The sequence below is a fragment of the Pelecanus crispus genome, chromosome 3, assembly GCF_030463565.1.
Source record: "Pelecanus crispus isolate bPelCri1 chromosome 3, bPelCri1.pri, whole genome shotgun sequence".
NCBI lineage: Eukaryota > Metazoa > Chordata > Aves > Pelecaniformes > Pelecanidae > Pelecanus > Pelecanus crispus.
In genome coordinates, this window is record NC_134645.1 from 32,584,395 (window position 1) to 32,608,166 (window position 23,772).

Sequence of the window (23,772 nt, forward strand, 5' to 3'; positions counted from 1 at the left end):
CAACTTCAGGTTGTGCTGGTGCCTTAAATGTGTGTTTTCTCCGTCACTCACTCTGAATTTCTTCTCATTTTAACCCTGAATGTATACCTGGATTTGCGGATAACAGCAATATATATCTGTAAAACTTTTCGTCCTGAAATTACTTGTACCTATGGTTAACAGCTGCTTTAATTTGGTTGTATTTTATGACCCCTGTTGAGTCTTTATGAAACCAGACCTAAGTTTGTTGCATTTTAAAAGCTGAGTAAAATGGTAGTTAGCAATTGAAAATTATTCACTTGTGTTTTGTAAATGGGGAGAGATTATCAGCTTCTGTATATAGGTATCATATTTCATATTTTTATGTTATTCATATTATTATGTTATTTTATCTCTTGGTGAAGGATTTCTCAGCCAATTTAAACCAAGATGTAGGGATTAGATTTGTGAGTGCTTCTAGGGGCATGAGAAATGTCCAGAGGGGAGGGTTCAGCTATGTGACGTGTGAAATACCAAGGAGGCAGCCCGGAGGGTGTCTCTCCTGCCAAGTAGTATATTTCAGAGAGAAAAAGGGAGAGAGAATGTAAGCAAACCTGAGTGAATGCTGAGCTCTGTGGCTGGCAATTAATAAAACAGAGAGGATGAATGAACCATACCATGAAGAATTCCAGGATGTCTATACATTTGGCCTCAAGAAACCCACACTGAAGGAAGTGAATGTTTGGCCATGCACTGGAAGGAGCAGCAGCAGCTCTGGAGTTTCCTTTTCTTGCCCACAGCTCACTCTTTGCCTCTTCTTTTTGTGCCTGATAGGCGGTCTGCTGGGGCATCCTCAGTGTCTGGATTATGGGCCACCTTTCCAGCCCCCTTTTCACTTGGAGTTCTGCTCTGCCTATGAAAATTTTGGTTGCTGTGACCAGGAGAGAGACAACAGCATTGCAGCAAAATACTGGGGCATCATGGATTATATTGATCCCCAGGGGCAAAAACTGTGTGGAACATATATCAAAGATATCCTGTGTCAGGTAGGGCACAAAAATAGTATCTGTATCCTACGCTTTGGGCAGACTCGGGGGTCGGTTGTGGTTCTGATAGCCTTTTATAGTTAGCTGTATTGCTGTGAAAAGAGGTGTGGGAGCAGGGGAAAAGTGGGCTGACGGAGTAATGGTACCTAACCATCAGCAGTCATTTTGTAAAGTGCTTTGTGTAAGGTGCATCGCTTTGTGGTATCTGGCAATATAGAATGACATTCGCTAGCAATAATGATTTATGAAAGCATCGCCCAACTTGGATTATGATGGGAATCCTGCTGCACTGCTAATTTTTTCGTAACAAGGGGGAGACTTACAGATCAATACTTCTTTTCTGCTTACAGCTACTAGGTGCTGGATTACAAATTCTACAGGATCAAATGATATGGGAATTATCAGGCAAAGTCTTTGGGTCCCTGGGCCCCACGAAGGATGTGTTTTAATTGTGTTCCTGCTGAGGATGCTCCAAATGGTGTGGTTTTTAAAGTAGAACAAAACTTAATAGGCAGTGGTTTCACACAGCTGCTGCAAGGTCCCAAGGTTTCAGTCACTCATTTTCATCAGTGCTGTTTCCCCACTGTCCACCTGGCTCATGGAAACAGGCATCGTGCAGTGAGAAAAGACCAAAGGCACTGCTCTTCCTGAGCTCCCTATAATTAAAGGGCAGAACTGACCTGCCTTGTCAACAACAGTTAGTCATGCAGAGTTGGACTTACTGCATGCCAAAACACAAAGCAGCCAAAAGACACAGTCTTACTAAGAACATATGAAATGTTTCTAGTTAATGTTTCCTTAGCCCTAAAATATTATCTGTGTACAAAAATGTTTCCATTCATTTTGGATACTGGCAAGATTCTGGCATCTGCTTGGGGTGGAGGGGGACACCCTTTCAGCACCAGGGCTGAAAAAAGTAGCATCAGTGTTGTTTGTCATTTTACAGTTGGTAAACCAGAAAAAGATGTGTTACAGGTCCTAGCAGAACCACCAATATTGGTGTTATAAGATTTTCTACATGTTGCAAGTAGAAAAAACACTATAAAAATGTGTCTATTGTCTCTTTGCTCATTCTGCGGGGCATAATTTAATTTTGCATTTCTTGTAAGTGTATTTTGTAGCAAAAAAACAAACCACCCTATATATTTTCTTACAGATTTTCACAGTAATAAGCTATTACTCTTTTCATATCTTTCTAGAGTAAGATTGCTGTTAAATCTTTGGGGAGGAGCTTGTGATTGTGTTGTGTGTTGCTCTTCCCATTCATGTTGGTGACAACCAGGGAAATAAGGTTGGGTTCTCTGGCAAATATTATTTGGCTGTTGAATTAGTGGAGGAGCAAAGATCTACCAAATGGTTTTGCTTTAGTGATGTTGCTTTGCTGGATCTTACTGATGATCTTATATAGAAGGAATGGAAAATAATGACATCTCCATTCTACCACTTCCACAGTATCCTGATAATTTGTAGTCACTACCTGTGAAACGTTGACATGTACTTAGTGCCACATCAAATACAAAAAGACAGATGCATATACTTGACCGGGATGTAATTGTGCCAAGCGCTTATTTCTGCTGTGTACAGCAGGACTTCAGATAAACTGCTGCCGGTAACAAGTGCTTTTATTGATATTATTCGTATGGAACTTGGGACACAAAGATTAGACTCAGAAGCAATGGTACACAAAATAATATTATTAGCTTTTGTCTTATGAACAAAACAAATTTCAGGAAAGAGGTGTAGGTGCTTATTGATAAACCTGAATTATTTGTAGCTGCGCTAATTTAGCAAAACCAGCATTATTTCACATCTTTGGGGGAGATCAGAGTAGTAGCGATGCGTTGTAACAAAGCAGCTCATTCAGTCAGGTGTTCCTTCAGTGCCAAAACCAGCAGACAGTAAAAAAACAGACAATTTTTTTTTTTTCCTAGCCTTCCTGGTGTGGTAATGAGCGGTGTGCTGAGCATTACACAGAGGAAGTTGGTTTTGGTGACTGCAGCAGTCTTGCTGGTGCCACAGAGCCCAAGAAGGATGCCATGGAGTGCACCTCACCTCAGCAGTGGAGCTGTGTGTTTCTTGACAGATAGAAAACAATTAGATGGGGTTGTGTTCTGGATCATGGATTTTCTGCTGTCACTCTAAGCCAGATATCTTTCTCTTGAAAACTAACAGGCTAGAAGATGCATCTAAAGCAATCTGGCTCTGCTGAGAGCTGCTTCAGTTTGCATCTGGCAAGATCTGGGTCTATTTTTGCTAGTTACACTAGTTCTAAGCGTTGGTAGGTTTAGAGTCTGACCCTCAGCTGAGCTGTTCTAGGATTTAGATTAAAAAATGAATATGAAAAATCTGAAAACTGCCTGTAATACTTTTAAGGAGGTGTCATGCAAGTTGCATGACTATAAAAATTCCCTGGATGCAAACCTTGCTACATGCACTAGAACAGCTGTTTGGCTGCTGGCTGAGCAGATGTTTCTCTATTCGGAAAAATGCTACAGGAGAGGCTTAAAAAACTAAAAAGGCCAATAAAGCCTTGTTCAAGCTGATTGAAAGCCATGATATTAGCATGGGATAGGAGCTAGTGCAGGGAAAGCAACATACTTTTTAAGCCAATTTTAATCTGAGGCCTGACTTGATTGCTAAATGCACACTCTTTTTGCAGAGAAACTATTACAAAACAGCAAAGAAGTATCAATTTGATCTTAGCAGCTTCTACTTCTTCCGCTCTGTAAAGCAGTGGGATTAATTGTATTGTTCCGTGCACACTTGAGTGAAATGAAAGCAGACAACCAACAGGGACTGCAAGGCCACCTAATCCTGGGAGTTTACGTAGATCCTGAGGAATGGCTTCCATCTCATGCCTCTTGCTGGGTCTGTGTGCTGCAGGCATCATTTGCCAGGCAAACACTGTGTGGGAAGCCCAATGGCTGGAATAGCATGGCAGGTGCTGCACTTATTTATGAGGATGAACTGTAGGAGACCCTTATGCTGCAGACTGTTGGCAGAACAGAGTTGATGGAGCTCCGAGGTGGTGAGAATATGCCTTGTTTCAGAGGAAGCTGGTTTTCTCTTCTCAGATTGCTGGTCTGGGACCTGGACGCTATTCCCACTTATTGAGAGAAATTAAAAATGTTTTCAAAGGTGTTAATAAAGAAATCACTTCAGAACAGAATTGAGAGGAGCTTTAGACTGCAAGTGACTTGTGCACAACGGAGCGGTGAGCCAGCTGCAGCTGCAGGTTAGTGGAAATGAGGGAGCTTCTTGGGACTCAAAATGCAACACAGGTTAGGCTCTGTCCACTCTTCCCCACCTTTCCTTCCTGACACCTTATCAGGCTGTCACCTCTCCTTGTCTCCTAGTGACTTAAGATCAGCACCATATTTCGCGAAAACTATGATATAACTAGGAACTCAAAATATTCAGGATGTGCGAGTGTGTACTGATGAAAGTGGTGAGGGTGAGTAATAGTTAATGGACTCAGTAAGCATCAGGGGAGGAACATGCCAGCCAAGCGTTGTTGAATGCCTGCACCAAAGCAGCTCTCCTTCAAGAAGGTGAGAACAGAAAGACACTTATCTGAAGTTTTTGCTTTTGGGGATGGCACTCAGAGCCTAATGGTGCCCTTCCTCGTTCTGGGAGGACCTTAAACATGGGGAAAATGGTGTGGTTCTGCCACCTAGGGCTGGGGTCAGGCTGCAAGGACAGGCCTGGGGGACTTGGCTCCCCTTTGCAGGCTGGGGATTTCTGATTGGGGAAGATGAGAGGTTCCTTACAGATGTGATGCAGAAGCAACAGAAACTAGCTCATTCTGTGCAGCTTGGTAACCAAATGGCAGCAATGAAAAGTGAGAAACTTACTACACCATCTGAGAGTTGAAAGGGCTTTACTACTTACAAGTCATATCTATTCTTAGTATGGCCAAAAGCCCTCAGGTTCTTCTGTGAGCAAAGGAAGCAGTTTGCTATGCTAAGTTTGGAATGAAGGTCTGTAGACTTCACATTAAGTATCCTGGAAGAGCTGCTACTTGCACCAGAAAAAAATGTCAGTGCTTGTATAACTGCCCCAGATTTGTTTAATGATTTTTGTTTAATGAAGCAAACTTGGTTTAATGAGGCAGAAAAAATACTAATGTAGTAGTTCTTCATTCTTTGACTGTCTGTATACTTACCTTCCTACATATGTGCCTAATAAAAACTCTGGATAGACTGTTTCAGACCGCTGGCATGAAAACCAGTAAAATAATCTTTCTGCAGAATTTAGCTCCTTCTGCTCTAACTTTGCAATTTTGCACTGATTAAAATAGAGGTGGGATTTTAATGGAAATATTTTATAGAAGTTCTGGCCCAGAATTTTTGCAAGATGAAGAGTTTAAATTTAGGTACAAATTCAAACACAATGCCTGATTTTCAGTATTTAACCTATATTTTGCACAGATAAAAACTTAATGATATTTGAAAGGACATAATTTTATGCACATAACACTTGAAAATGTTGTCTGCAGTATTTTTCTCCCTGAAGATCACATATAGAGTCAATGGTAGCTACATGAACTGCGAAAGATGATATCTACTTATTTGAAACAGTTTTAAATCTCAACTACAGTCTGCTTCAGTGATACCATGCCTGCAAGAACATGATCGAAGTTGTACAGTATCAGACCAAAGGTTAATTGACCCTGTACATTTAACCAACATGTATCTTTAGCACATACAATTTCTTCTGGCAGAGTTTCACCTCCTTTTTTTAATCTGGCTCCTGCTAACTTTATCTAATGCTCCCTCATTTTTCTTCTGGGGGAAAGGGTTAGCAAGTGATCCCTATGCATCCTCTCAGTGTCACGTGTGATATTTACAGGCCTCTGTCAGGCTGTTACCCTACTCTGATCACCTCTCAGCAAAACTGCTCAGTCCCGTCTTAATTATCTGTGCTGTATCTTTGTACTTGTGGATTTGTTCCCTATTTGCTTTTGGGAAGGGGGACCAGAGCTGTGTGTAGTGTTGAAGGTACGGGTGAACCTGTACCTGGTTTGTTTTCTTTCTTTCTTTCCTAATGCTTCATTAGACCTAGGTATGGGCTTAAGTGGCTTAACAAAGTAAAATCTTAAATATATCTGGAAAAGGCAATGATGCTGGCTGATGTGAAAGATGTATCCAGATTTGGGACTGCTGGTCTGGAGAAGTCTGAAGGCAAACGTTCTCCATAGTGCAAAGGGTTGCTGTAGTCAGGGAGTTAACAAATTCTTCTCTCACTCTGTTAAGAACAGTTTATGAAGGACCTAGTTCAAAATCTAGCAGGGGAAGCTAAGGGGGATTTCTAAAAGCAAAGGTAAGAACAAAATGCCTGTAACTTCCTTAAAAATCCTTAGTAACAGAGAATCCACAGCCTCCACATGCTGGAGGCATGCTTCTGTTAGGAAAAATTTAGGTGCAGCTGATTGCTTTGGTAAAGGAAAGAACTACTGACCTCTAAATCCCCTTTAGCAATATTCTGAGTGACTTTCTACTACTCCACTTCAAAGATGACTCATTATGTTCTCTGCCTTACTAATTTTTCATTTTATTAACTGGTTTGCTTCCATGAAGGTGTCTTGGCTTCTCCTGGATGTGTGTACACAGCCACATATTTAGTTTCTTTCACTTTCTAGGAATGTTCTCCATATGCTGCACATCTCTATGATGCAGAAAACCCTCGGACACCTCTAAGAAACCTCCCAGGACTTTGTTTTGACTACTGCTCTGAGTTTCACTTCAACTGCCGCTCTGCCATCAGCCTGCTGACGAGTGATAAGCACATCCAAGAATGCTGCGAGACAAACAAGACACGCTTTTGCAATCTCCTTCACCTACACGATGAGGACTACTGCTTCCCCAATGTGCTGAAGAACACAGCCCTCAACCGCAACCTGGGTTCAGTGGTGGAGGACCGCAAAGGTTGCCTCCAGCTCTGTCTGACTGAGGTTGCCAATGGCCTGAGGAACCCGGTGCTCATGGTGCACGCGAATGACCATACTCACCGCATGTTTGTAGCTGAGCAGGTGGGCATGATCTGGGTCTACCTACCTGATGGCAGCCGGCTGGAGGAGCCCTTTCTGGATATTAAAAGTATAGTGCTGGCTACACCGTGGATAGGGGATGAAAGAGGCTTTCTGGGGATGGCTTTCCACCCCAAGTACAAGCACAATGGGAAGTTTTATATCTATTACTCATACATGGATAAGAACCAAGTGGAAAAGATCAGGATCAGTGAATTAAAGGTTTTGGCATCTGATGCCAACAGAGCTGATCCACTCTCGGAAAGGTAAAGTTCATGTTGAATGCTATTGTATGCCATGATGAGAAATTATTTTTCTTGTCCCTGTCCTTCCCCCCTTGCAGAATCCTGCACATTCCCAGTCACCCTGGTTCAGGTGTGTGACTGGCCTGCTATGAAGCTACCAGAGACAGGCTGGCTCAAGGTCGTACAGCAAATGAGAAATTAAACTGAAAAGAGGACCCAGGATCTAGGCTTCCAGGTCATTGTCTTGCTCTGTGTTGCGCTCTTGCCTTCTAAAGAGCAGTAATAGCCTTAAGTCTATTGTGGAATTAACATCTGCCCTAAAAACCTTTTGTACTGCAGGAGAACAGGGATGCTTCACTACAGTACTATACATTCATTTGATCTGACACATGTGCCCCTGCCCCATCCCCCAACTAAGAAAAAACCTGATTCTCAGTTATGGAGAAGAATTTGTTAATAGTGGACTTATTTTCTCCAGGGTTTCACAATCACCATAAGATGCTTCTGAAGCCCTCAAATTCACTGACTCCTCATATAAGAAAGCAGAACCTACCTGCCACCGTCAAAGTTTAAAGGGCAACAAGCGTTCCCTGCAGATGAACACATTATGTATTTGTAGTCATGTTTTCAGATGAGCTGTGATACTCCTGTGCTCATGGTGGTGGGCAAGGTCTGTGGCACAAGAGGTGTTATGGGGCAGCCATAGTGCTGCATGGCTTGTGGGAAACACGTTTCCTCAAGGGATGCCATACTGGAAGGAGCTCTGCTGTAAGGTAGACAGTGCTGTGCTGCAGGCTCACGGGAAATAGGATGCAACTCAGCACCGTATTTGACAAAGCTGGCAGGTCTGTACAGCTGGGAAATCTTGCTTTCTTCTGTAGAAGTGAAGCAATATTTCTGCAGCCTACCTGAATGTTCAGTCCTTCCCAGTAGCTACGTCTGGACTTATTTCTCTCTCTCTTTAGGAATCTTCTGGAGCTTGAGGAACCAGCTGCAAATCATAATGGTGGGCAGCTGCTCTTTGGTGTGGATGGCTATATGTATCTATTCACAGGGGATGGAGGGAAAGCTGGAGACCCTTTTGGAAAATTTGGGAATGCTCAGAACAAGTAAGTAGGAGGGCAGGTGAAAGCTTTGAGCTTGTTCACCAAGGTACAAGGTTTGGAAATGAGACAATGTGGAAGGATAAAGTAAGAGTGCTTCCTGAAAAGTGCTTGTGCATCTGCAAGTCTGTCCGATGCAGTATTTCAAAAATTAAAATTTTACATTTTGAAAGCTGAGGGAACCCAAGTTGTTTAGAGAGGGGAGAGTCTTCTGTGACTTGAGCAGGTTGCAAGACACACCAGCCACTGGTTTAGTTCTTTTGGACAGATAACTTTTCCTTTGGAAAGGGGGAAGAGGAAGAAAATTGTGTTTTCAGTTGGCTCTCATGCTGGGGTTTCTTTTTCTGTTGTTCTCTTTAGGAGTACTTTGTTGGGGAAAGTCTTGAGGATTGATGTGGATGGAAAAAGCCCTGATGAAAAGCCTTATCACATCCCTCCTGATAATCCATTTGTGTCTGATCCCAAGGCCCGCCCTGAGGTTTATGCTTATGGGGTCAGGAATATGTGGCGCTGTGCAGTTGACAGAGGGGACCCCGTCACCAAAAAGGGAAGAGGGAGGATATTCTGTGGGGATGTCGGGCAGAACAGGTTTGAAGAAATCGACATCGTTGTTAAAGGAGGGAACTACGGCTGGAGAGCAAAGGAGGGATTTGAATGCTATGACACAAAGCTTTGCCACAATTCCTCTTTGGGTAAGGAAGAAGTTTCTTATAGAAAATTACTCTATTATACATGTGTCTTTAGTGGACTATAGCACCATTTTTCCAGTGAAACTAAATAATCCAATGTTGTGTGTTAAATGGGGATTGTTCATTTCTTAAGAGCAGAAATCCCTTGTCCCCAGCCCTGCAGTGTTGGTACGAAATGATGCCCTGCTTATTCAGGGAATTCCCTACCATACAGTGCACTGGACAAGGTGTTTAGGGTCAGAGCCTGTGCCTTTTGTGGACAGACAGAGTTTTCCCAGTGAAGTCAGGAAGGCAATGGATTTGGTTTAAGTAGAAAAGCAATATTGTGTTTTCTTCAGAAGCTCTAAGCCACAGCTATGGCTAAGGAGAGTGGACCAGGCTGATGCTGGGACCCTGAAACAAATCCTGTGGAAGAGGCAGTGTGTCCTAGCAAGTAGCGTGCTGCAGCGGAACACCCAAAAGCTGTGCTCTAGGTCTGACTGTGGGTGTGATGGACAAACTCACTTGCTGCCTTTAAAAAAGAGTAGATCTTAGTGGTCTTTGTAAAGCTCTTTGGAAAGCATGGTAGAAGAACTAGGTGGTATTATAATATTCCTTAAGCTGTTGGAAGAAAACACCTGCTCTCAAACTCATGTAGATGTTTCTGAAACATTTGTATGAGCAGGCAAGTATGCGTTATCAACATTTCTCCTCTGCTGTGCTGGTACCCATATGGCTCTCAAGTTTGGTTTTGGTTTTTTTTAATGGCCCAATCCTCAATTGACAAAAAAACTGAATTAGATTTTGCTGTTAATCTATAGTTTTTAATGAATTGTACTTGTGATCTTTATTCTCATCATTAAAGATTAAAGACAAAGTACTTGATCCAGGGGAAAAAAGTGAGGACAAGACTAAAATTCTGTGGATCTGATACTCAACCCAAGAGAGGGCTGAATTAAAATTTAACATTGCCAGAGGTAAAGCTTTTATTTTATAAGTCTCATGACATAAAATGGAGGTAGCACACTTGTACATGTTCTGTGCTGAGAATGTCAGCAAACCTAGGAATATGTTGAGTTAACTTGCAATTGTTATCTTATTCCCTTCTCTAAAAATACTGGAATTTGTAAAGACAATCCCTGCTAAAATGATTGGTGCAATCACGAACCTGTAAGATAATACTTCCTTCAGGCTGATAGCTTTCTGCATTGCTGACTTGATGCAGAGAATCTTGGTCCTATGTGTTATGGAAGTTCATCGCGACTAAGATGTGTTAAGCAACTACACAAAGAGCTCCTTAAAGCCGTTGGGTCTGTTCTGTCCTGGAGTACATTACTGAATTCCCACTGAAATTTAACTATGCTGTTTGTTCAACTGTACTGGTCCTGGTCATTTTTGTGCCTGTCAGTGTCATTGAGCAATTGCTTTTTGATGCTCTCTGGATGTAAATTTTCTCATTTTTTATTCTTCTGTGTTTAACAGATGACATTCTTCCAATATTTGCATATGGCCGCAATGTGGGGAAGTCAGTAACTGGAGGTTATGTATACAGAGGATGCGAATCGCCCAACTTGAATGGCCTTTATATTTTTGGTGATTTCATGAACGGGTGAGACCGTTTTCTCTGCAGCTCCCATTCTGTACCCATATTTGCCTTATCTGGGCAAATAAGCATATCAGAGCATCCTGAAACCTTTTGAGCTGGAGTAAATGAGAATCTCAGATGTCTGTGTATTAGATTAAGCGTTCTGTTTGACTATTATAACAACATTTTGGTTGGAATCTAAACTTCCTCCAATTTAGAGTCCTTAGGGCAGGTTTGCTTTTGTTCACGTTTGTTTTTCCAAAACACAACCATTAAAGTCAGTGAGCAGTCAGGGTCCTTGCCGACTTCTTTTTTTTTTTTTCAGAAATGCATGATTTTGACAGGAACTAATCTTGATAATGGAAACATAAAACACAGGGTTTTATTTTTCATCTAGTCGACTTATGGCTTTACAGGAAGATGAGAAGACAAATAAGTGGAAGAAGCAAGATATCTGCATTGGCAGCACAAGAGCTTGTGCTTTCCCTGGAATGATCAGTTCTTACAGCAAATTCATCATTTCATTTGCTGAGGATGAAGCAGGTAGGTATCGTGCTAGCCATACCTTTATTGGAAACTGTACTGTCACTTCTGCATTGTAGGGCAAATGTGTAAAATTATGTTGCTCCTCACATGTTATTAGAGAGCAGGCACTGCAAAACAGGTTTGTGGCTATCTCAGCACAGCAGGTAAGGCTGGTATGGGGTTCAGAGAGGTCTCCTGCCCTATGAGGCTATTGCAGATCGGCTTGATGGAGAGCTCAGGAGACAGATCCTCATGTGAACTCAGTCTGACTGCTCCAGGTTCTCTAAGGAGTTTCAACTCCTGTTTGTTTCAGCCTTTCCCTCTCCTTTTGTTGTTGTTTGTTTATGCTGTTTCATTAATGAAAAGACTATAGCAATGCAGTTTGTTCTCTCATTGTAACAGCTCGTCCTCGCCTGAGTTCTTAGAGCTTATCTGATTTTCCCCTGCTTCATTAGTATAAATTCCTCAGTCTTATTCACAACAGCAGCACTTCATGCACTGTGCATTATAGACCAAGGCTTTATTTGGGGATGAGGAAAGCCACTCATTTTAAAATGTAGTGGAAATGTCTCAGTGCATAGCATTATTGCTATGGTCACGATGACCAGATCTCTCACCAAGGTGAAAGTGCCAATGCATGCTTTGTTCAGTTTTGTACAGTCTCCTGACAGAGAGCTACATCATACAAAAAGTGGCTGCAAGTTTTTTGAGAACACAGATGTGCTTTTGTGAGCTCTGATGCTTCATGATTCAGCAGGAAAGAGATTTGCTTGTAATGAAAAGATCCTAGATCATCTGGCTAGCGTATTCTGTCAAAGATGCAGGGAGATGAAGGCTTTGTTGTGAAATATGTACAATTTTTCACTGTTATGACAACATGTGGAGTGAGTGGATGTTAAATGTCTCTTCTACTGGTTGTTCTTTTAGAAACCAATACGGTGTCTTCATGTACTTTGAAAGACAGCAACAGTTTTGCCTCTTTTGCAAACTACTATAATTTTCCTGGATATTGTTCTAGTGGGTGCTGAAGGGAAGCACGAGGAGTAGTTGCTCTCCACAGCAACCATACTGGTACAAGAAGCTTCTGTCTTCCATGGATTAGCCAATTTAGCTCTTGTTGGATTTTCTTGGTACAACTATGAGATGGCTAAATATTTGTTGTGTGGTCTTCTCCTTTATTTGTAGCTTCTGGCTGCCTCTTTGGTACAAACAAGTTTAAAAAATACATATTTACACAGAGGAAAGTAAACTTTGGGAGGGCCACTGACATGAGGTAATGAAGGTCCTGCTAAGGCACTGTGCTTGCTTGAGAGCTCCTGGTTCTGCGTGGAACCCTGCTGCAACCAAGAGATCATTTGGTGTCCCTGGGAGTCCACCTGCACAGGCTAGGGTGACACCAAAGCCCACTTGGAAGTAAGACACGGCTGAGGGAGTGACTGAAGGGGTTTTCTTTTCTGACCTCATGAATTAGTGAAGAGCCAGGAAAGAGAGGGAAATGGTGAACTGGGATTCAGCTTGGGCACTTGAATCTGAGACTGGTTTTCTTCTTTTACTTCTGTTTAGGTGAGCTGTATTTTATGTCTACTTCTTATCCCAGTGCCTATGCACCACACGGATCACTCTACAAGTTTATTGATCCTGCAAGGTTAGTAATTAAAGATGTTTTTCCATGCCAAATTCTTCTACAATCGCCATACATTCTCCAGCTATCACAGTAGAAAGAATGCTAAGTACTACTGATACATAATCTCACTGACCTCCACATACAGTCCTTGGTTTGTGTTCACCCACCATACACCTGGTGCAACTTTAATCAGTTTTAGTGAATTTATTCCTCACTCATCATATCTGTGCACCCAGAAATAGACAGAGTTCAGATATCTTAAAATTCTGGGGCAGTAAGGATCAAAATAATGTCTCCTTGCTTGCATATCTGAAGTATAGCACAGTGGTGTTTTAAAAATGACAGTCCATATCCTTCAGGGTCCTGATACCAAATATCTGTGATATACTTTCATATAAATAAATAAATTGCAGTCCACAGTTTAGTCTTCTTTACAAAGAAGAGTGAAACCTGGTGGTTCATGCATTCAAGTAATAATTGGAGCCTGAACCTGAGTGTTTTCCAAGCAAAATGTTTTTTCCCCATTAAGCAGTTATCCCTGCTAAAGTCTGTTTTTACAATAATAAGCATGCTTATGTAATTTTTTCCCCTCCCAAGCTTTTGGATCTTGCTAAAAGCATTAGATGAGTTTCAAATCACCCTGTAAAGTAGATACAGTACTAATGTGTCTGTGCTGTTGCTGAGACCTCAGACACTTACAAAATGAAGAAAACAAATTATGTTTTCTTGGGAAGTTATATCCAAAGCTAGGCAGTTAACCCAAGCTCTGTACCAAGGTGATGGGAATAGGTCTTTTACTTGCTGTAACTACTTGAGGAGACTTCTGCCTTTAACAGCTTATTGTCTGCCAGGAAGCTTTTGAGCTGCATTAACTCAGGAATAGTGTGGCCAGCAGGAGCAGGGAAGTGATCGTCCCCCTGCACTCAGCTCTGGTGAGGCTGCACCTCAAATACTGTGTCCAGTTTTGGGCCCCTCAGTACAAGAAGGACACCGAGTTGCTGGAGCGTATCCAGAGAAGGGCAACGAAGCTGGTGAAGGGTCTGGAGCACAGGTCTTATGAGGAGTGGCTGAGGGAACTGGGATAGTTTAGCCTAGAGAAGAGGAGGCAGAGGGGAGACCTTATCGCTCTCTACAACTACCTGAAAGGAGGTTGTAGTGAGGTGGGTGTTGGTCTCTTCTCCCAAGTAGTTAGCGATAGGACAGGAGGAAGTGGCCTCAAGCTGCGTCAGGGGAGGTTTAGATTGGGTATTAGGAGAAACTTCTTCACAGAAAGAGTGGTCAAGCATTGGAACTGGCTGCCCAGAGAGGTGGTGGAGTCAGCATCCCTGAAGGTGTTAAAAAAAAAAATGGGTAGATGTGGCACTCTGGGACATGGTTTATTGGGCATGGTGGTGTTGGGCTGATGGTTGGACTGATGATCTTAGAGGTCCTTTCCAACCTTAATGATTCCTAGTTTTTACTTTCATTAGAAAATAATCTGGCCACCAAGCCAGGAAACATGAAATTATTACTGTACCCTGAATTGGTTTAGTGGTGGACTTGGTAGTGTTAGGTTAATGGTTGGACTGGATGATATTAAGGGTTTTTTCCAACCTAAACAATTCTATGTTCTATGAACTGTGGCTGACCAAAATGTAACATTTTCAACTACAAAAAAAAAAAAAAAAATTGTGAGCTAGCATAAACATTGAAGGCTTGACTGTGCTCTATTTCACAAAAAAAAAAAAAAAAAAAAAAAAAAAAAGCCTTGCACTCCCTATGCAACTCCTTAATGCACCATGAAGACTCAGGATGATAAATCCTCTCCTCTTTCTCCCTGTAAAGGGAGAAATGCAGCTTTCTGTTTCACAAGCAGCCTGTGGGTGGGAGCCTTTCCAGGAGGCTGCCTGCCTGAGGACTGGTGTGCAGTAATGCACCATGTTATGATCACTCCATGGCGGGCAGCAAGACCCTGCCAGAAGCGTGATGGTATCACTGCTCAGAAGGGCTTTCTGGAAAGAAGCTGGCTCTTCGCTGTGCTTTTGGAGCATCAGATCTATCACTTGTAGAGCAGGACCAGGCACTTATTCTCTTGGCTCTTTGGAATTTATTCTTGTATTTTCTCATTCCCCTTGTTTACCTTACCCCGGCTGCTGCTCTGCTCAGCTTTGCCCTTGTCTGTTTGCTTAAGCACTTTGCAAGCTTGTCCAGGGTGTGCAAAGTGCTGACTGCTCCTCTGGAGGCTGAGCTTGCTTGGCCCTCGAGCAGAGAGCCCTAACACCTCCAGATCCTGGGTTGTACTCTGGCCTCCTCCTGACTGTATCACAAGCGGAGATTTTCCTTTCTCCTTTGCATTTTAATGCTGTTTATAGGATTCTTCCGTTTCCATCTCACTGTGAGCAGTGGCTGGGATAACTGGCTCCTCTGATGCCTCTGACGGGTGCAGTCCCAGTTTGTCCAGCCCAGGCACTCCCTGCTTCCTGCCCGCACTTCAGCAAGCCACACAAATGCCTGCTTCAAAACATTGGCAGGGCCGCTACCATCTACCTGATGGCAACTCAAACTTCCCTAGGAACCTCCCAGGAAAACTGATGGCAGCAGTGCCCCTTGTCCACACTTCAGCTTGCTCCTCCAGCAGTGCTCTCGGAGACAGCAGCGTGACTGGTCTGACTCTGCCTGGATTGGCACCAAATGCCCTCAGTCAGGAGTGGACAGAAGAGGTGTTAGAAGGTGCTTTAAAAGTTAGAGATGAGAGAGAGGGGAAAAAAACCGTCATGCAATGCCAACAACCCTGCTTTAGTAACCTTTTTTTTTTAATTGAAATGGTATGGAGGAAGCACTTGGCTGTTGTCCCTGTCTGACGGAGAATGCTAATCACAAGAAAATGTGATGCCTTAGGTCATGCTTTGCTTTGCTCTGTGCTGTCAAGCATGCCAAATTGGAAGAGCCTGTTCTTATTTGTCCTACAGCAGTTCCCTTGGTGGATAACAGAAAACACGGGTCTGTTGCTCTTCTTTGTACCCCCCTTCCTGTCATTTAACATGTGACAGCTTTACCTCAGGGAAAATGTGCTTTTATTTTGGGCACTTTTGTACTGCGGGAAGTTGTTAGGGAACAGCAGCAGAAGAACGCGGATACATTTTCTTTGCAGTTGTTGCTTCCTCCCTCCTTGCCTGTTCCTTCCCTTTCTCACTGCTTTTGCTGCAGCACTGTGTGTCTGAAACAGCACCCTTTGACGGTCACACTAACTTTCGTGGGGCTGTGTGGGAATAGTCTGCTGCTTGTACAGAGATCCTTACGCTGCACCATGAGTGAGTGGAAAGTGCTGTCACTGTGACAAGCCTTATGTTCATGAATAAGACTCCTCCACTTCAAGGTGGGATGCACGAGCCAGTATTGGTGAGGACAACCCAAAATGACTGACAGTCTGATGTTCAACCAATGCACCCTCAGTAAGTTTGCAGGTGACACCAAGTTGGGTGGGAGTGTCGATCTGCTTGAGGGTAGGAAGGCTCTACAGAGGGATCTGGACAGGCTGGATCGATGGGCTGAGGCCATTTGTATGAGGTTCAACAAGGCCAAGTGTCAAGTCCTGCACTTGGGTCACAACAACCCCATGCAATGCTACAGGCTTGAGGAACAGTGGCTGGAAAGCTGCCTGGTGGAAAAGGACCTGGGGGTGTTGGTCGACAGCCGGCTGAACATGAGCCAGCAGTGTGCCCAGGTGGCCAAGAAGGCCAACAGCATCCTGGCTTCTATCAGGAATAGTGTGGCCAGCAGGAGCAGGGAGGTGATTGTCCCCCTGTGCTCGGTGTTGGTGAGGCCGCACCTGGAATACTGTGTCCAGTTTTGGGCCCCTCAGTACAAGAAAGACATTGAGGTGCTGAAGCATGTCCAAAGAAGGGCAATGAAGCTGGTGAAGGGTCTAGAGCACAAGTTTTATGAGGAGTGGCTGAGGGAACTGGGGTTGTTTAGTCTGGAGAAAAGGAGGCTGAGGGGAGACCTTACTACTCTCTACAACTTCCTGAGGTTGTAGTGAGGTGGGTGTTGATCTTTTCTTCCAAGTAATAAGTGATAGGACAAGAAGAAACAGCTTCAAGTTGCTCCAGGGGCAGTTTAGATTGGGTATTAGGAAAAATTTCTTTATGGAAAGGGTGGTCAAGCATTGGAACAGGCTGCCCAGGCAAGTGGTTGAGTCACCATCCCTGGAGGTATTTAAAAGATGTGTAGACGTGGCACTTAGGGACACATTTTAGTGGTGGACTTGGCAGTGCTAGGTTAACGGTGGGACTTGATGATCTTAGAGGTCTTTTCCAACCTAAAGAATTCCATGATTCTATGCATTCACCAGGCCCAGGCTTCTAGAAAACACCATTGTGCTGTGCCTCCAGCAGCAGGACATGTAGCTGAACACACCTAATCAGCACCCTTGAATTCAGTGGTGGGCTACAAGTTCATGCAGGCAGGCCAGCATCCCACACACAAACCAACCAGCTATCGGTGTTGGATAAAGACAGTCCAGACTGCCTGATGGCAGAAAGTTGACCACAAGGGTGGTAGAAGAGAAGCTGCAGCCTTCCAGCTGCTATTGCTATTCAGACAGGGATTTTATGGCTTGCAGCCCTGAGTTAGGCTTTTAAATTCCATCTACGTCGCACTCCAGGTGCCTAAAGTGCTTTCATGCCTCTTCCAGCAGGGGCAAATGACAGCAGGGGATTGATGCATGCCTCCGGAATAAATAAACTTCCTTAACAATCTCTCAGATATCTGCATATGGCTTTCTGTTTTTCAAGGAGAGCTCCACCAGGGAAGTGTAAATACAAGCCTGTTCCAGTGAAAACAAAGAGTAAACGGATACCATTTGTTCCACGTGCAAGTAAGTTGTTAGGCTTTAATTTTACTGAGAAGCAAAACATATAACCATCTTACAGGCATGTGACTGAAATCTTTAGCAGTCTTAAATTAAAAGTAAAGCACTGAGCAGGAGCAATCTTGAAGTTAGGTTATCACATTTAACATGTGCTTCTGTCGTCTACTAGATGCTGTGCCTTTTCTTAATCCCACTGTTTTGTTTTTTTTTTTCCCTAAGTGTTGCCAAGCAATAGTGTAAACGGGCATCACAAGGGAACTGATGGCTTTGATTCAGGTGTTGGATTTGGTCTGGGAAGTTCGGAGTGCCTGTCCCTGGCTGTGTGACAAGCTCCTTGAATCAAATAATCCCCTCTCTGTAAATCTAGCAGAGTCAATCTTCCTTTCTCCTGGCCTCTTTCTGTCCTATGTCCCATGCAACTAGGGCAGGGTTACATCTTATTATTGAGTAGAAACAGTATATAGCAAGTTGAGGTTATCTTGTCTGGGATTTCCACGTATTAGTGTAACATGAAAAATTCATATTGTTAAGTCTGCCAAAGAAGTGTGCAAGGTTTCATCATACTCTGTCTGGACCTATTTTTCTTAAATATACATTCATAATTTCTAAAATTAAACAAATTTTATTTCCAAGAAACCCGAGGCTCTTTTGATGGAAAAGAGGTTTATACAGTGTGCATTTCTTATTTCAGAATGTCAGCTGTTTTTAATTGTAGCTCTAATAAGGGTTTATATCAGTCACATCTCTGAATTAGCCTTTTGCCTTAAAGCAGGGATGCTGAACTGTGTTAATTACTTTCCCCAGAGACTGTCCTTGAGCTGCTTAATGAACCTTCAACAACCAAGCCTCTGAAAAAATCTTCTACCCCCACTGCAGCCATCCCAACAGCTTCTTCTAAGAAAGCTAAAAAGACCTCATCCACCAAAATAAAAGCACCAACACTGAAACCAGCTCTATCTGGTAAAAAGAGACAGAAGATCAAAGCTGAGGCTAAACCTCACAAGCCAAAGCAGGAAGAGAAGGTTGCACACATTTCCAGAACTACACCAGCACCACCTTTGCCAAAAAAGAAGAGCTTCCACCTAACCAGAACAAAGCAGCTTCTTCCAAAGAAAGCAACATTAGCTAAGGAAAAACGGAAGAAGACGAGGAAGGAGAATAGATTAAGAAGCAGCTTGTGAAGCTTGGTGATGTCCCAGAAAAAGCAAGTCACTTATAAGATGGTGAAACAAATGTTTTGAGTAGTGACCAAATAAAGGAGAATCAGCTGACTTGTTATGCCAGTGCTCCCAGGTGCGCCTCCGTTAATGTCAGTCTTAGCAGTCCCTATACATGTTCTATTAAACCTTAACAGCACCAGCCTCCTAATATTAACTTTCTTTGCAAATCCTGCTGTGATGTCCTTTTCTGACATAAGTAGTTGTGAGAGTCTCTGATGGACCTTCACTGGTAAGATTTGGCTGTGTATGACTGTGTAATAAACCCAAGTGCCTCCAACTTTCAGGACTTGCATCTTTTATTCAGAATATGAAATAGACATGTCAATGACCTCACCTTTCTCTTTTTTTTTTTTTTTGTCCTTTAACTGAAATGCAGTGGAAAGTATATTTTAAGACTAGTGTCTTTCAGACAGTGAAATTAGATTTTTTTTTTTTAAAGTAATATTTTTTTCAAGGTATGGATCACCTGCAGGTTCCAAAGGATTCAGTAAGGGCTGGAAATTTTCAGCAAATCTTAAAATCAAACAATAAAAAAAATCAAAGCAACAGAAACCAAGCAACCCTCAAAAATCCTAGTCACAGCCGAGCAATTGGATGGAACCACCATCTGGCTTCTAACTTGCACGTAGGTGGGATTCTGTCCAAGAGCACCTCTTGGCTGGCAGGTAAGGGCCGGCTGCGGGGCTACTGGCTGCAGCTCTCCCCGGCTGAGCCTCGTCTCTTCCTCGGGAGCAGCCCCGCTTTGGAGCCGAACCGGAGGGGTGCAGGGGGCCCCGCCGGCCTGGCAGTAGCCGCACTCCTTCGTACACAGCGCACGCTGTGACATTAATTCGCAATGGGGTGCTGCAAGGAGAATTTGGGAGAGCGAGGACCACGGGGCTGCATTACCCACGGTGGAAGCGGGGCAGTAACAAACCTCGAACGCTCTTTTCCAGAGGAGTGTGTGTATGTGCGCAGCGGCCTGCCTTAGGCTCCTACCCTCGGCCTAAGAGGGAGCCAAAGTAAATGACATCATTCTGCAGTTTCAGCCTTACGTTTGCCTCCTGCCGCCACCCTCCGGACGCAGCGTTTCGGGGTGCAAAAAGCAGCACCCTGCTGCCGCAGCTGTGGCTTTCGGCCGGCGGGGAACGATCCGCCCAGCGCGGCTGACCGCCGTCCCCGCCCCTCTGCCCCCACGCAAGCGGCTCCGCAGCACTCCCAGCTTGGGCATGGGAGGAAAGAGAAAACAAACCAACAAAAAAAAAAAAAAAAGCCAGGAAAAACTCGGGGAAGGCCCCAGCGAGGATCGAACTCGCGACCCCTGGTTTACAAGACCAGTGCTCTAACCACTGAGCTATGGAGCCACCTATCACTTCAGGCCCTGCCGACGGCCCCTGTCCCTCTCTCCGGGCCGCCTCCCTGCGCGGCGCCGCGGCTGCCGGCCGGCTCCCGGGGGAGCGGCGAGGGCGGCGGCCGCCGCCTCCGGCCGCAGGCCCCGGCACCCCCCTTGCTGTACGAGCGTGGGGCGGCGGGCCAGGCGTCGTCCCGGCGGCGGGTGGACCCCGGCAGGCCCGGGCGGGCGCTGTGCGGCAGCGGCGGGTTTGCCTGCCGCCCGCTAGGCCTCAGGCCGCGGCGGTGAAAATAACCCAGCTCGGGCCCTGCCGCGCCCCGGCCTCCCTCTCCCTCAGCCCGGGCGTTTTTCCGTCTTAGCGCAAGCCGAGGCGAAGCCGTGGAAGCCCCACCCGAGTTTCCTCACCACCCTGCAGCCGAGGGCCGTGTAGGCCAGGGGTGGCAGGCCTCACCGGGCCCCCAGCCCCTCGGGTCTGCCTGGGGGCAATCAGAGCCAGGCCCTGAAATTTCAGCTGTACCCGTTTCCTCCATGGGAAGAGCTACCCATGGCAGAGGTGTGTGTGAATCCAAATCCCAGCCCACCTAGCACAGCACACTCACCTGTACAGCATTACCCAAGGCTGCCTTCCCCCCTTTATAAAAGGGTGGGCGCACCTGCTGCAAATTCAGAATAAAGCTGCCACGGCAGTGGCAAATTGAGGCTCACAAGAAGACTGCTTTAAGGATTGCCAGAGCATTCCCTGGCCCCCAGGCTGTCTAGTAGTGTCCTCTGTGCTCTGACGGATGGAGCAGTTGCTCCCTGTGGTGGGAGCAGATTCAAGATTTTGGGAGGTAAGGCCGTACAACATACAGTTTTGTGCAAAGTGAAGAAAAAAAAACCCAGAAGTCAGTTTAAACTAAGACATTCTAATCAACTTGGTGTTGTAAATCTTCTTGAGTTTTGTGAAATAACTGTTACAGAAAACCAGGTTTCATTATCTTGCAAATAAACCAGAAGGCTAGGTTGACTAGGATAGGAACCCAACGGCAACATAGGCATTGTGTAGGCTTAGTTTCTCTTTTCACTTTTATGGAGCAAGGAATTTTGAAACCGTTGAAGATTTTCTCCTTTTTGCATAAAAGAGCCAGTCTGCCACATGCAGCCCTCCATGAAAGTTTAGGTGAAGGTGAAAAGGTAAGCTGTGGAGAGGAAATTGAGAGACACCACTGTGGAGTAATAAATCTGAGTAGTTCTGCTGCACACTGGAGTCATGTTCTAGAAAAGCAGACATGATTTGCTGGGTGCAAGCTTCAAACGGCGTGTGACCATAAGTAAAGCTCCTTGAAATGAGAATAGACAGAAAAAGCTGTATTAAGGAGTTAAAGACCTTTCATCCATCCCACACTTCACAAATCATGAACTAGGTCAGCTTCCTTTGGTATTTTTTGGTGTGGTTTTTTTTTTTTTTTAAATTTCATCTTCTTTTTAAATGGATATGATCTCTGTGGACAAACTAGACCAGTTCTGCTGAACTCTGTCTTCTTGTTTATGTAAGATACTAAAGTTATTTTAAAATATCTGCTTTTGACCTCTAATGTGGCAGCTGATAAATTCATGAAGCTTCACATTTCTTTGATGGTTGCTTTTTTCCCTTCCCTTTGAAGACAGTGACTCTTTAGAGTTGGTAAAGCTCTTCCAAAGAGGGCTAAAATATCTGTGGTGAGTGCTCTGCTAATGCCTCAGGGAACTGAAATATAAGCATAACCTGTTTTATAACCTTAAAGTAGGTAGGAGCAGAACTGCCTTATGCTTTTCCTGCTCTAAGACAAAGCTACCTTCATCAGTCTAAGAGCTGAGCAGCAGGGTGAGACGTATTCTGAGAACAGAACAGTGTCGAAATCAAGTTTTCTGTGATAGTATCTGTCACTATTGTTTGTTTAACTTGGGTGCAAAGTCTGTAACTGCCGTGGTTGCCCTGCTTCCAGATTCCTTTTGCAGCCTGCTTAGAGTTCACTGCAATGTGGGCTACACTTCAAATACTGTGTAGCAGACAGAGTCCTAGTTGGACACCCTGGGTGGGATTCAAGATGTGTGATGGAGGTACCCATGCTATCAATAAGCCCTCTAGCTTCTCTTTATAATGGAAATGAGACACTTCTAGGATGCAATTCATCTCACCTGAAGGTAAACCTCTAAAGTAAGTAATCTGAATCATGGTCAAGATGTACTTGCTTCTCAGTTGACTGTGAAGGGAGTTGATGCTGAAAATGTCAGCAGTTGAGGTACATCTCACTGGGTGTGACAGGTTTGTACCAACTAAGTTCTGCTAGGGAGCAGATACCTTGCTGAGACCTGGCTGGGTAGAGACACAGCAGCTGCTTTATTTAACAGGCGCAGCAGCACTACATAGCTCCTGTCTGCAAGCTGCTCTTAGCCAGCCCATCCTCTTGCTCTCGTTTGCACAGGAAGAATTTTTAGTTTAATTTAATACCCTTTTGCCTTAGGTGTTTAAACTAGAATAACTGTAGCTGGAAAATTCCTGTCAGAGGACCAAGAGAATTTTTAGGGAGATGGCAAGATAAATTATATGTCTAAAGAAGACTCTGAATATTTCTGCAACTAGACACACAGATTTTGAAAAATAAGCATTTAGGCAATAAAATGCCTGTCTAGTCTTCATTGCTGTGGAAAGCCACTAGGTGGAACCTAAGTACCGCATGAAAGGATGAGGAAAATGTTTTAACAGACTTCAAATGCTGAAAAGAGTGAATTTTTACCACACAGGTTTTTAAAAAAGTCTGTAGGACAATTTACCTTTTAAAGATGTGCCAAACATGTAAAGATCCACGTTTGTGTATGCTCCGTAAAATTTCTGCTGATTTGCAGTAAGATTAAACTTGTGTGTCCCCCTTGCTAAATCAGGGCTTTCCCAAGCATGCATTCTTTTCATCTGGTTCGGTGAATTAATGCTGATAAAAGCGGAGGACTAATAGCAGCTGTTTAGTAAAGGCCCTGTGAAAGCAAGCAAGCAGGCAGGCCCTTTGCAAACTGCCTTGCTGGTGTAACACATTTGGCTTTTCCTTTCATGTAGAAGAGTTTTGCAAGACAGGCGCTCCCAACATAGAGAGAAATGCTGAAGGTTATTGGGAGCTGCATGCAGAAAAGTTTCCCCTTCCTGAGGAAATCTGTTAAGAAGGAGCAGGATTTGAAAGATGTATCCTAGACCTTCTCTACACCAAGGACAGGCATCAAGCTAGGTAATAGTGGCTAGTGTAAGAATAGATGTCTGTTTGCCCTCAGTCTGGACCGAGGTTGTTAATGAAAAAATGACTTAGTTCTTCCTGATTAGCTCCCTGACTGTCCTTAACAGCCCCACTGAACAAATATGTGTTTAACCGTGTGTAAAGCTGGTGTCAGTCCGCAGATGTCAACCGTGTTGCTGTGAATTTACATCCGTCTTGTTAAGAGCAGTGAGCTAATCTCATGCATATTCCATATGATCTTATTGCCATATCTTGCATTCAAATGCTAACAGGAGAAGTGAACCAAAGGAATGACTCTTCAGACAGCTGGCTCATGAATTATCCCTAGAAATTCTCTTATACTACAGTA

The 23,772-nt window shown here is 44.0% G+C and overlaps 1 protein-coding gene and 1 non-coding gene across 2 annotated transcripts; one reads left to right on the forward strand and one right to left on the reverse strand.

Moving 5' to 3' along the window:
• Window positions 1–620: 620 nt before the first annotated feature.
• On the forward strand, window positions 621–19,110 carry HHIPL2 (HHIP like 2). Its single transcript, XM_009477627.2, has 9 exons — window positions 621–1,004; window positions 6,646–7,298; window positions 8,243–8,386; window positions 8,741–9,072; window positions 10,531–10,657; window positions 11,031–11,176; window positions 12,722–12,803; window positions 17,555–17,637; window positions 18,436–19,110. The coding sequence occupies exons 1-9, from the start codon at window positions 621–623 to the stop codon at window positions 18,810–18,812; spliced, it is 2,328 nt and encodes a 775-aa protein (XP_009475902.2). The 3' UTR covers window positions 18,813–19,110.
• Window positions 19,111–20,121: 1,011 nt separating this feature from the next.
• Window positions 20,122–20,194, reverse strand: TRNAT-UGU (transfer RNA threonine (anticodon UGU)). The gene has a single exon. It is a non-coding gene; the product is annotated as a tRNA-Thr (tRNA).
• Between the last annotated feature and the right edge of the window lie 3,578 nt (window positions 20,195–23,772).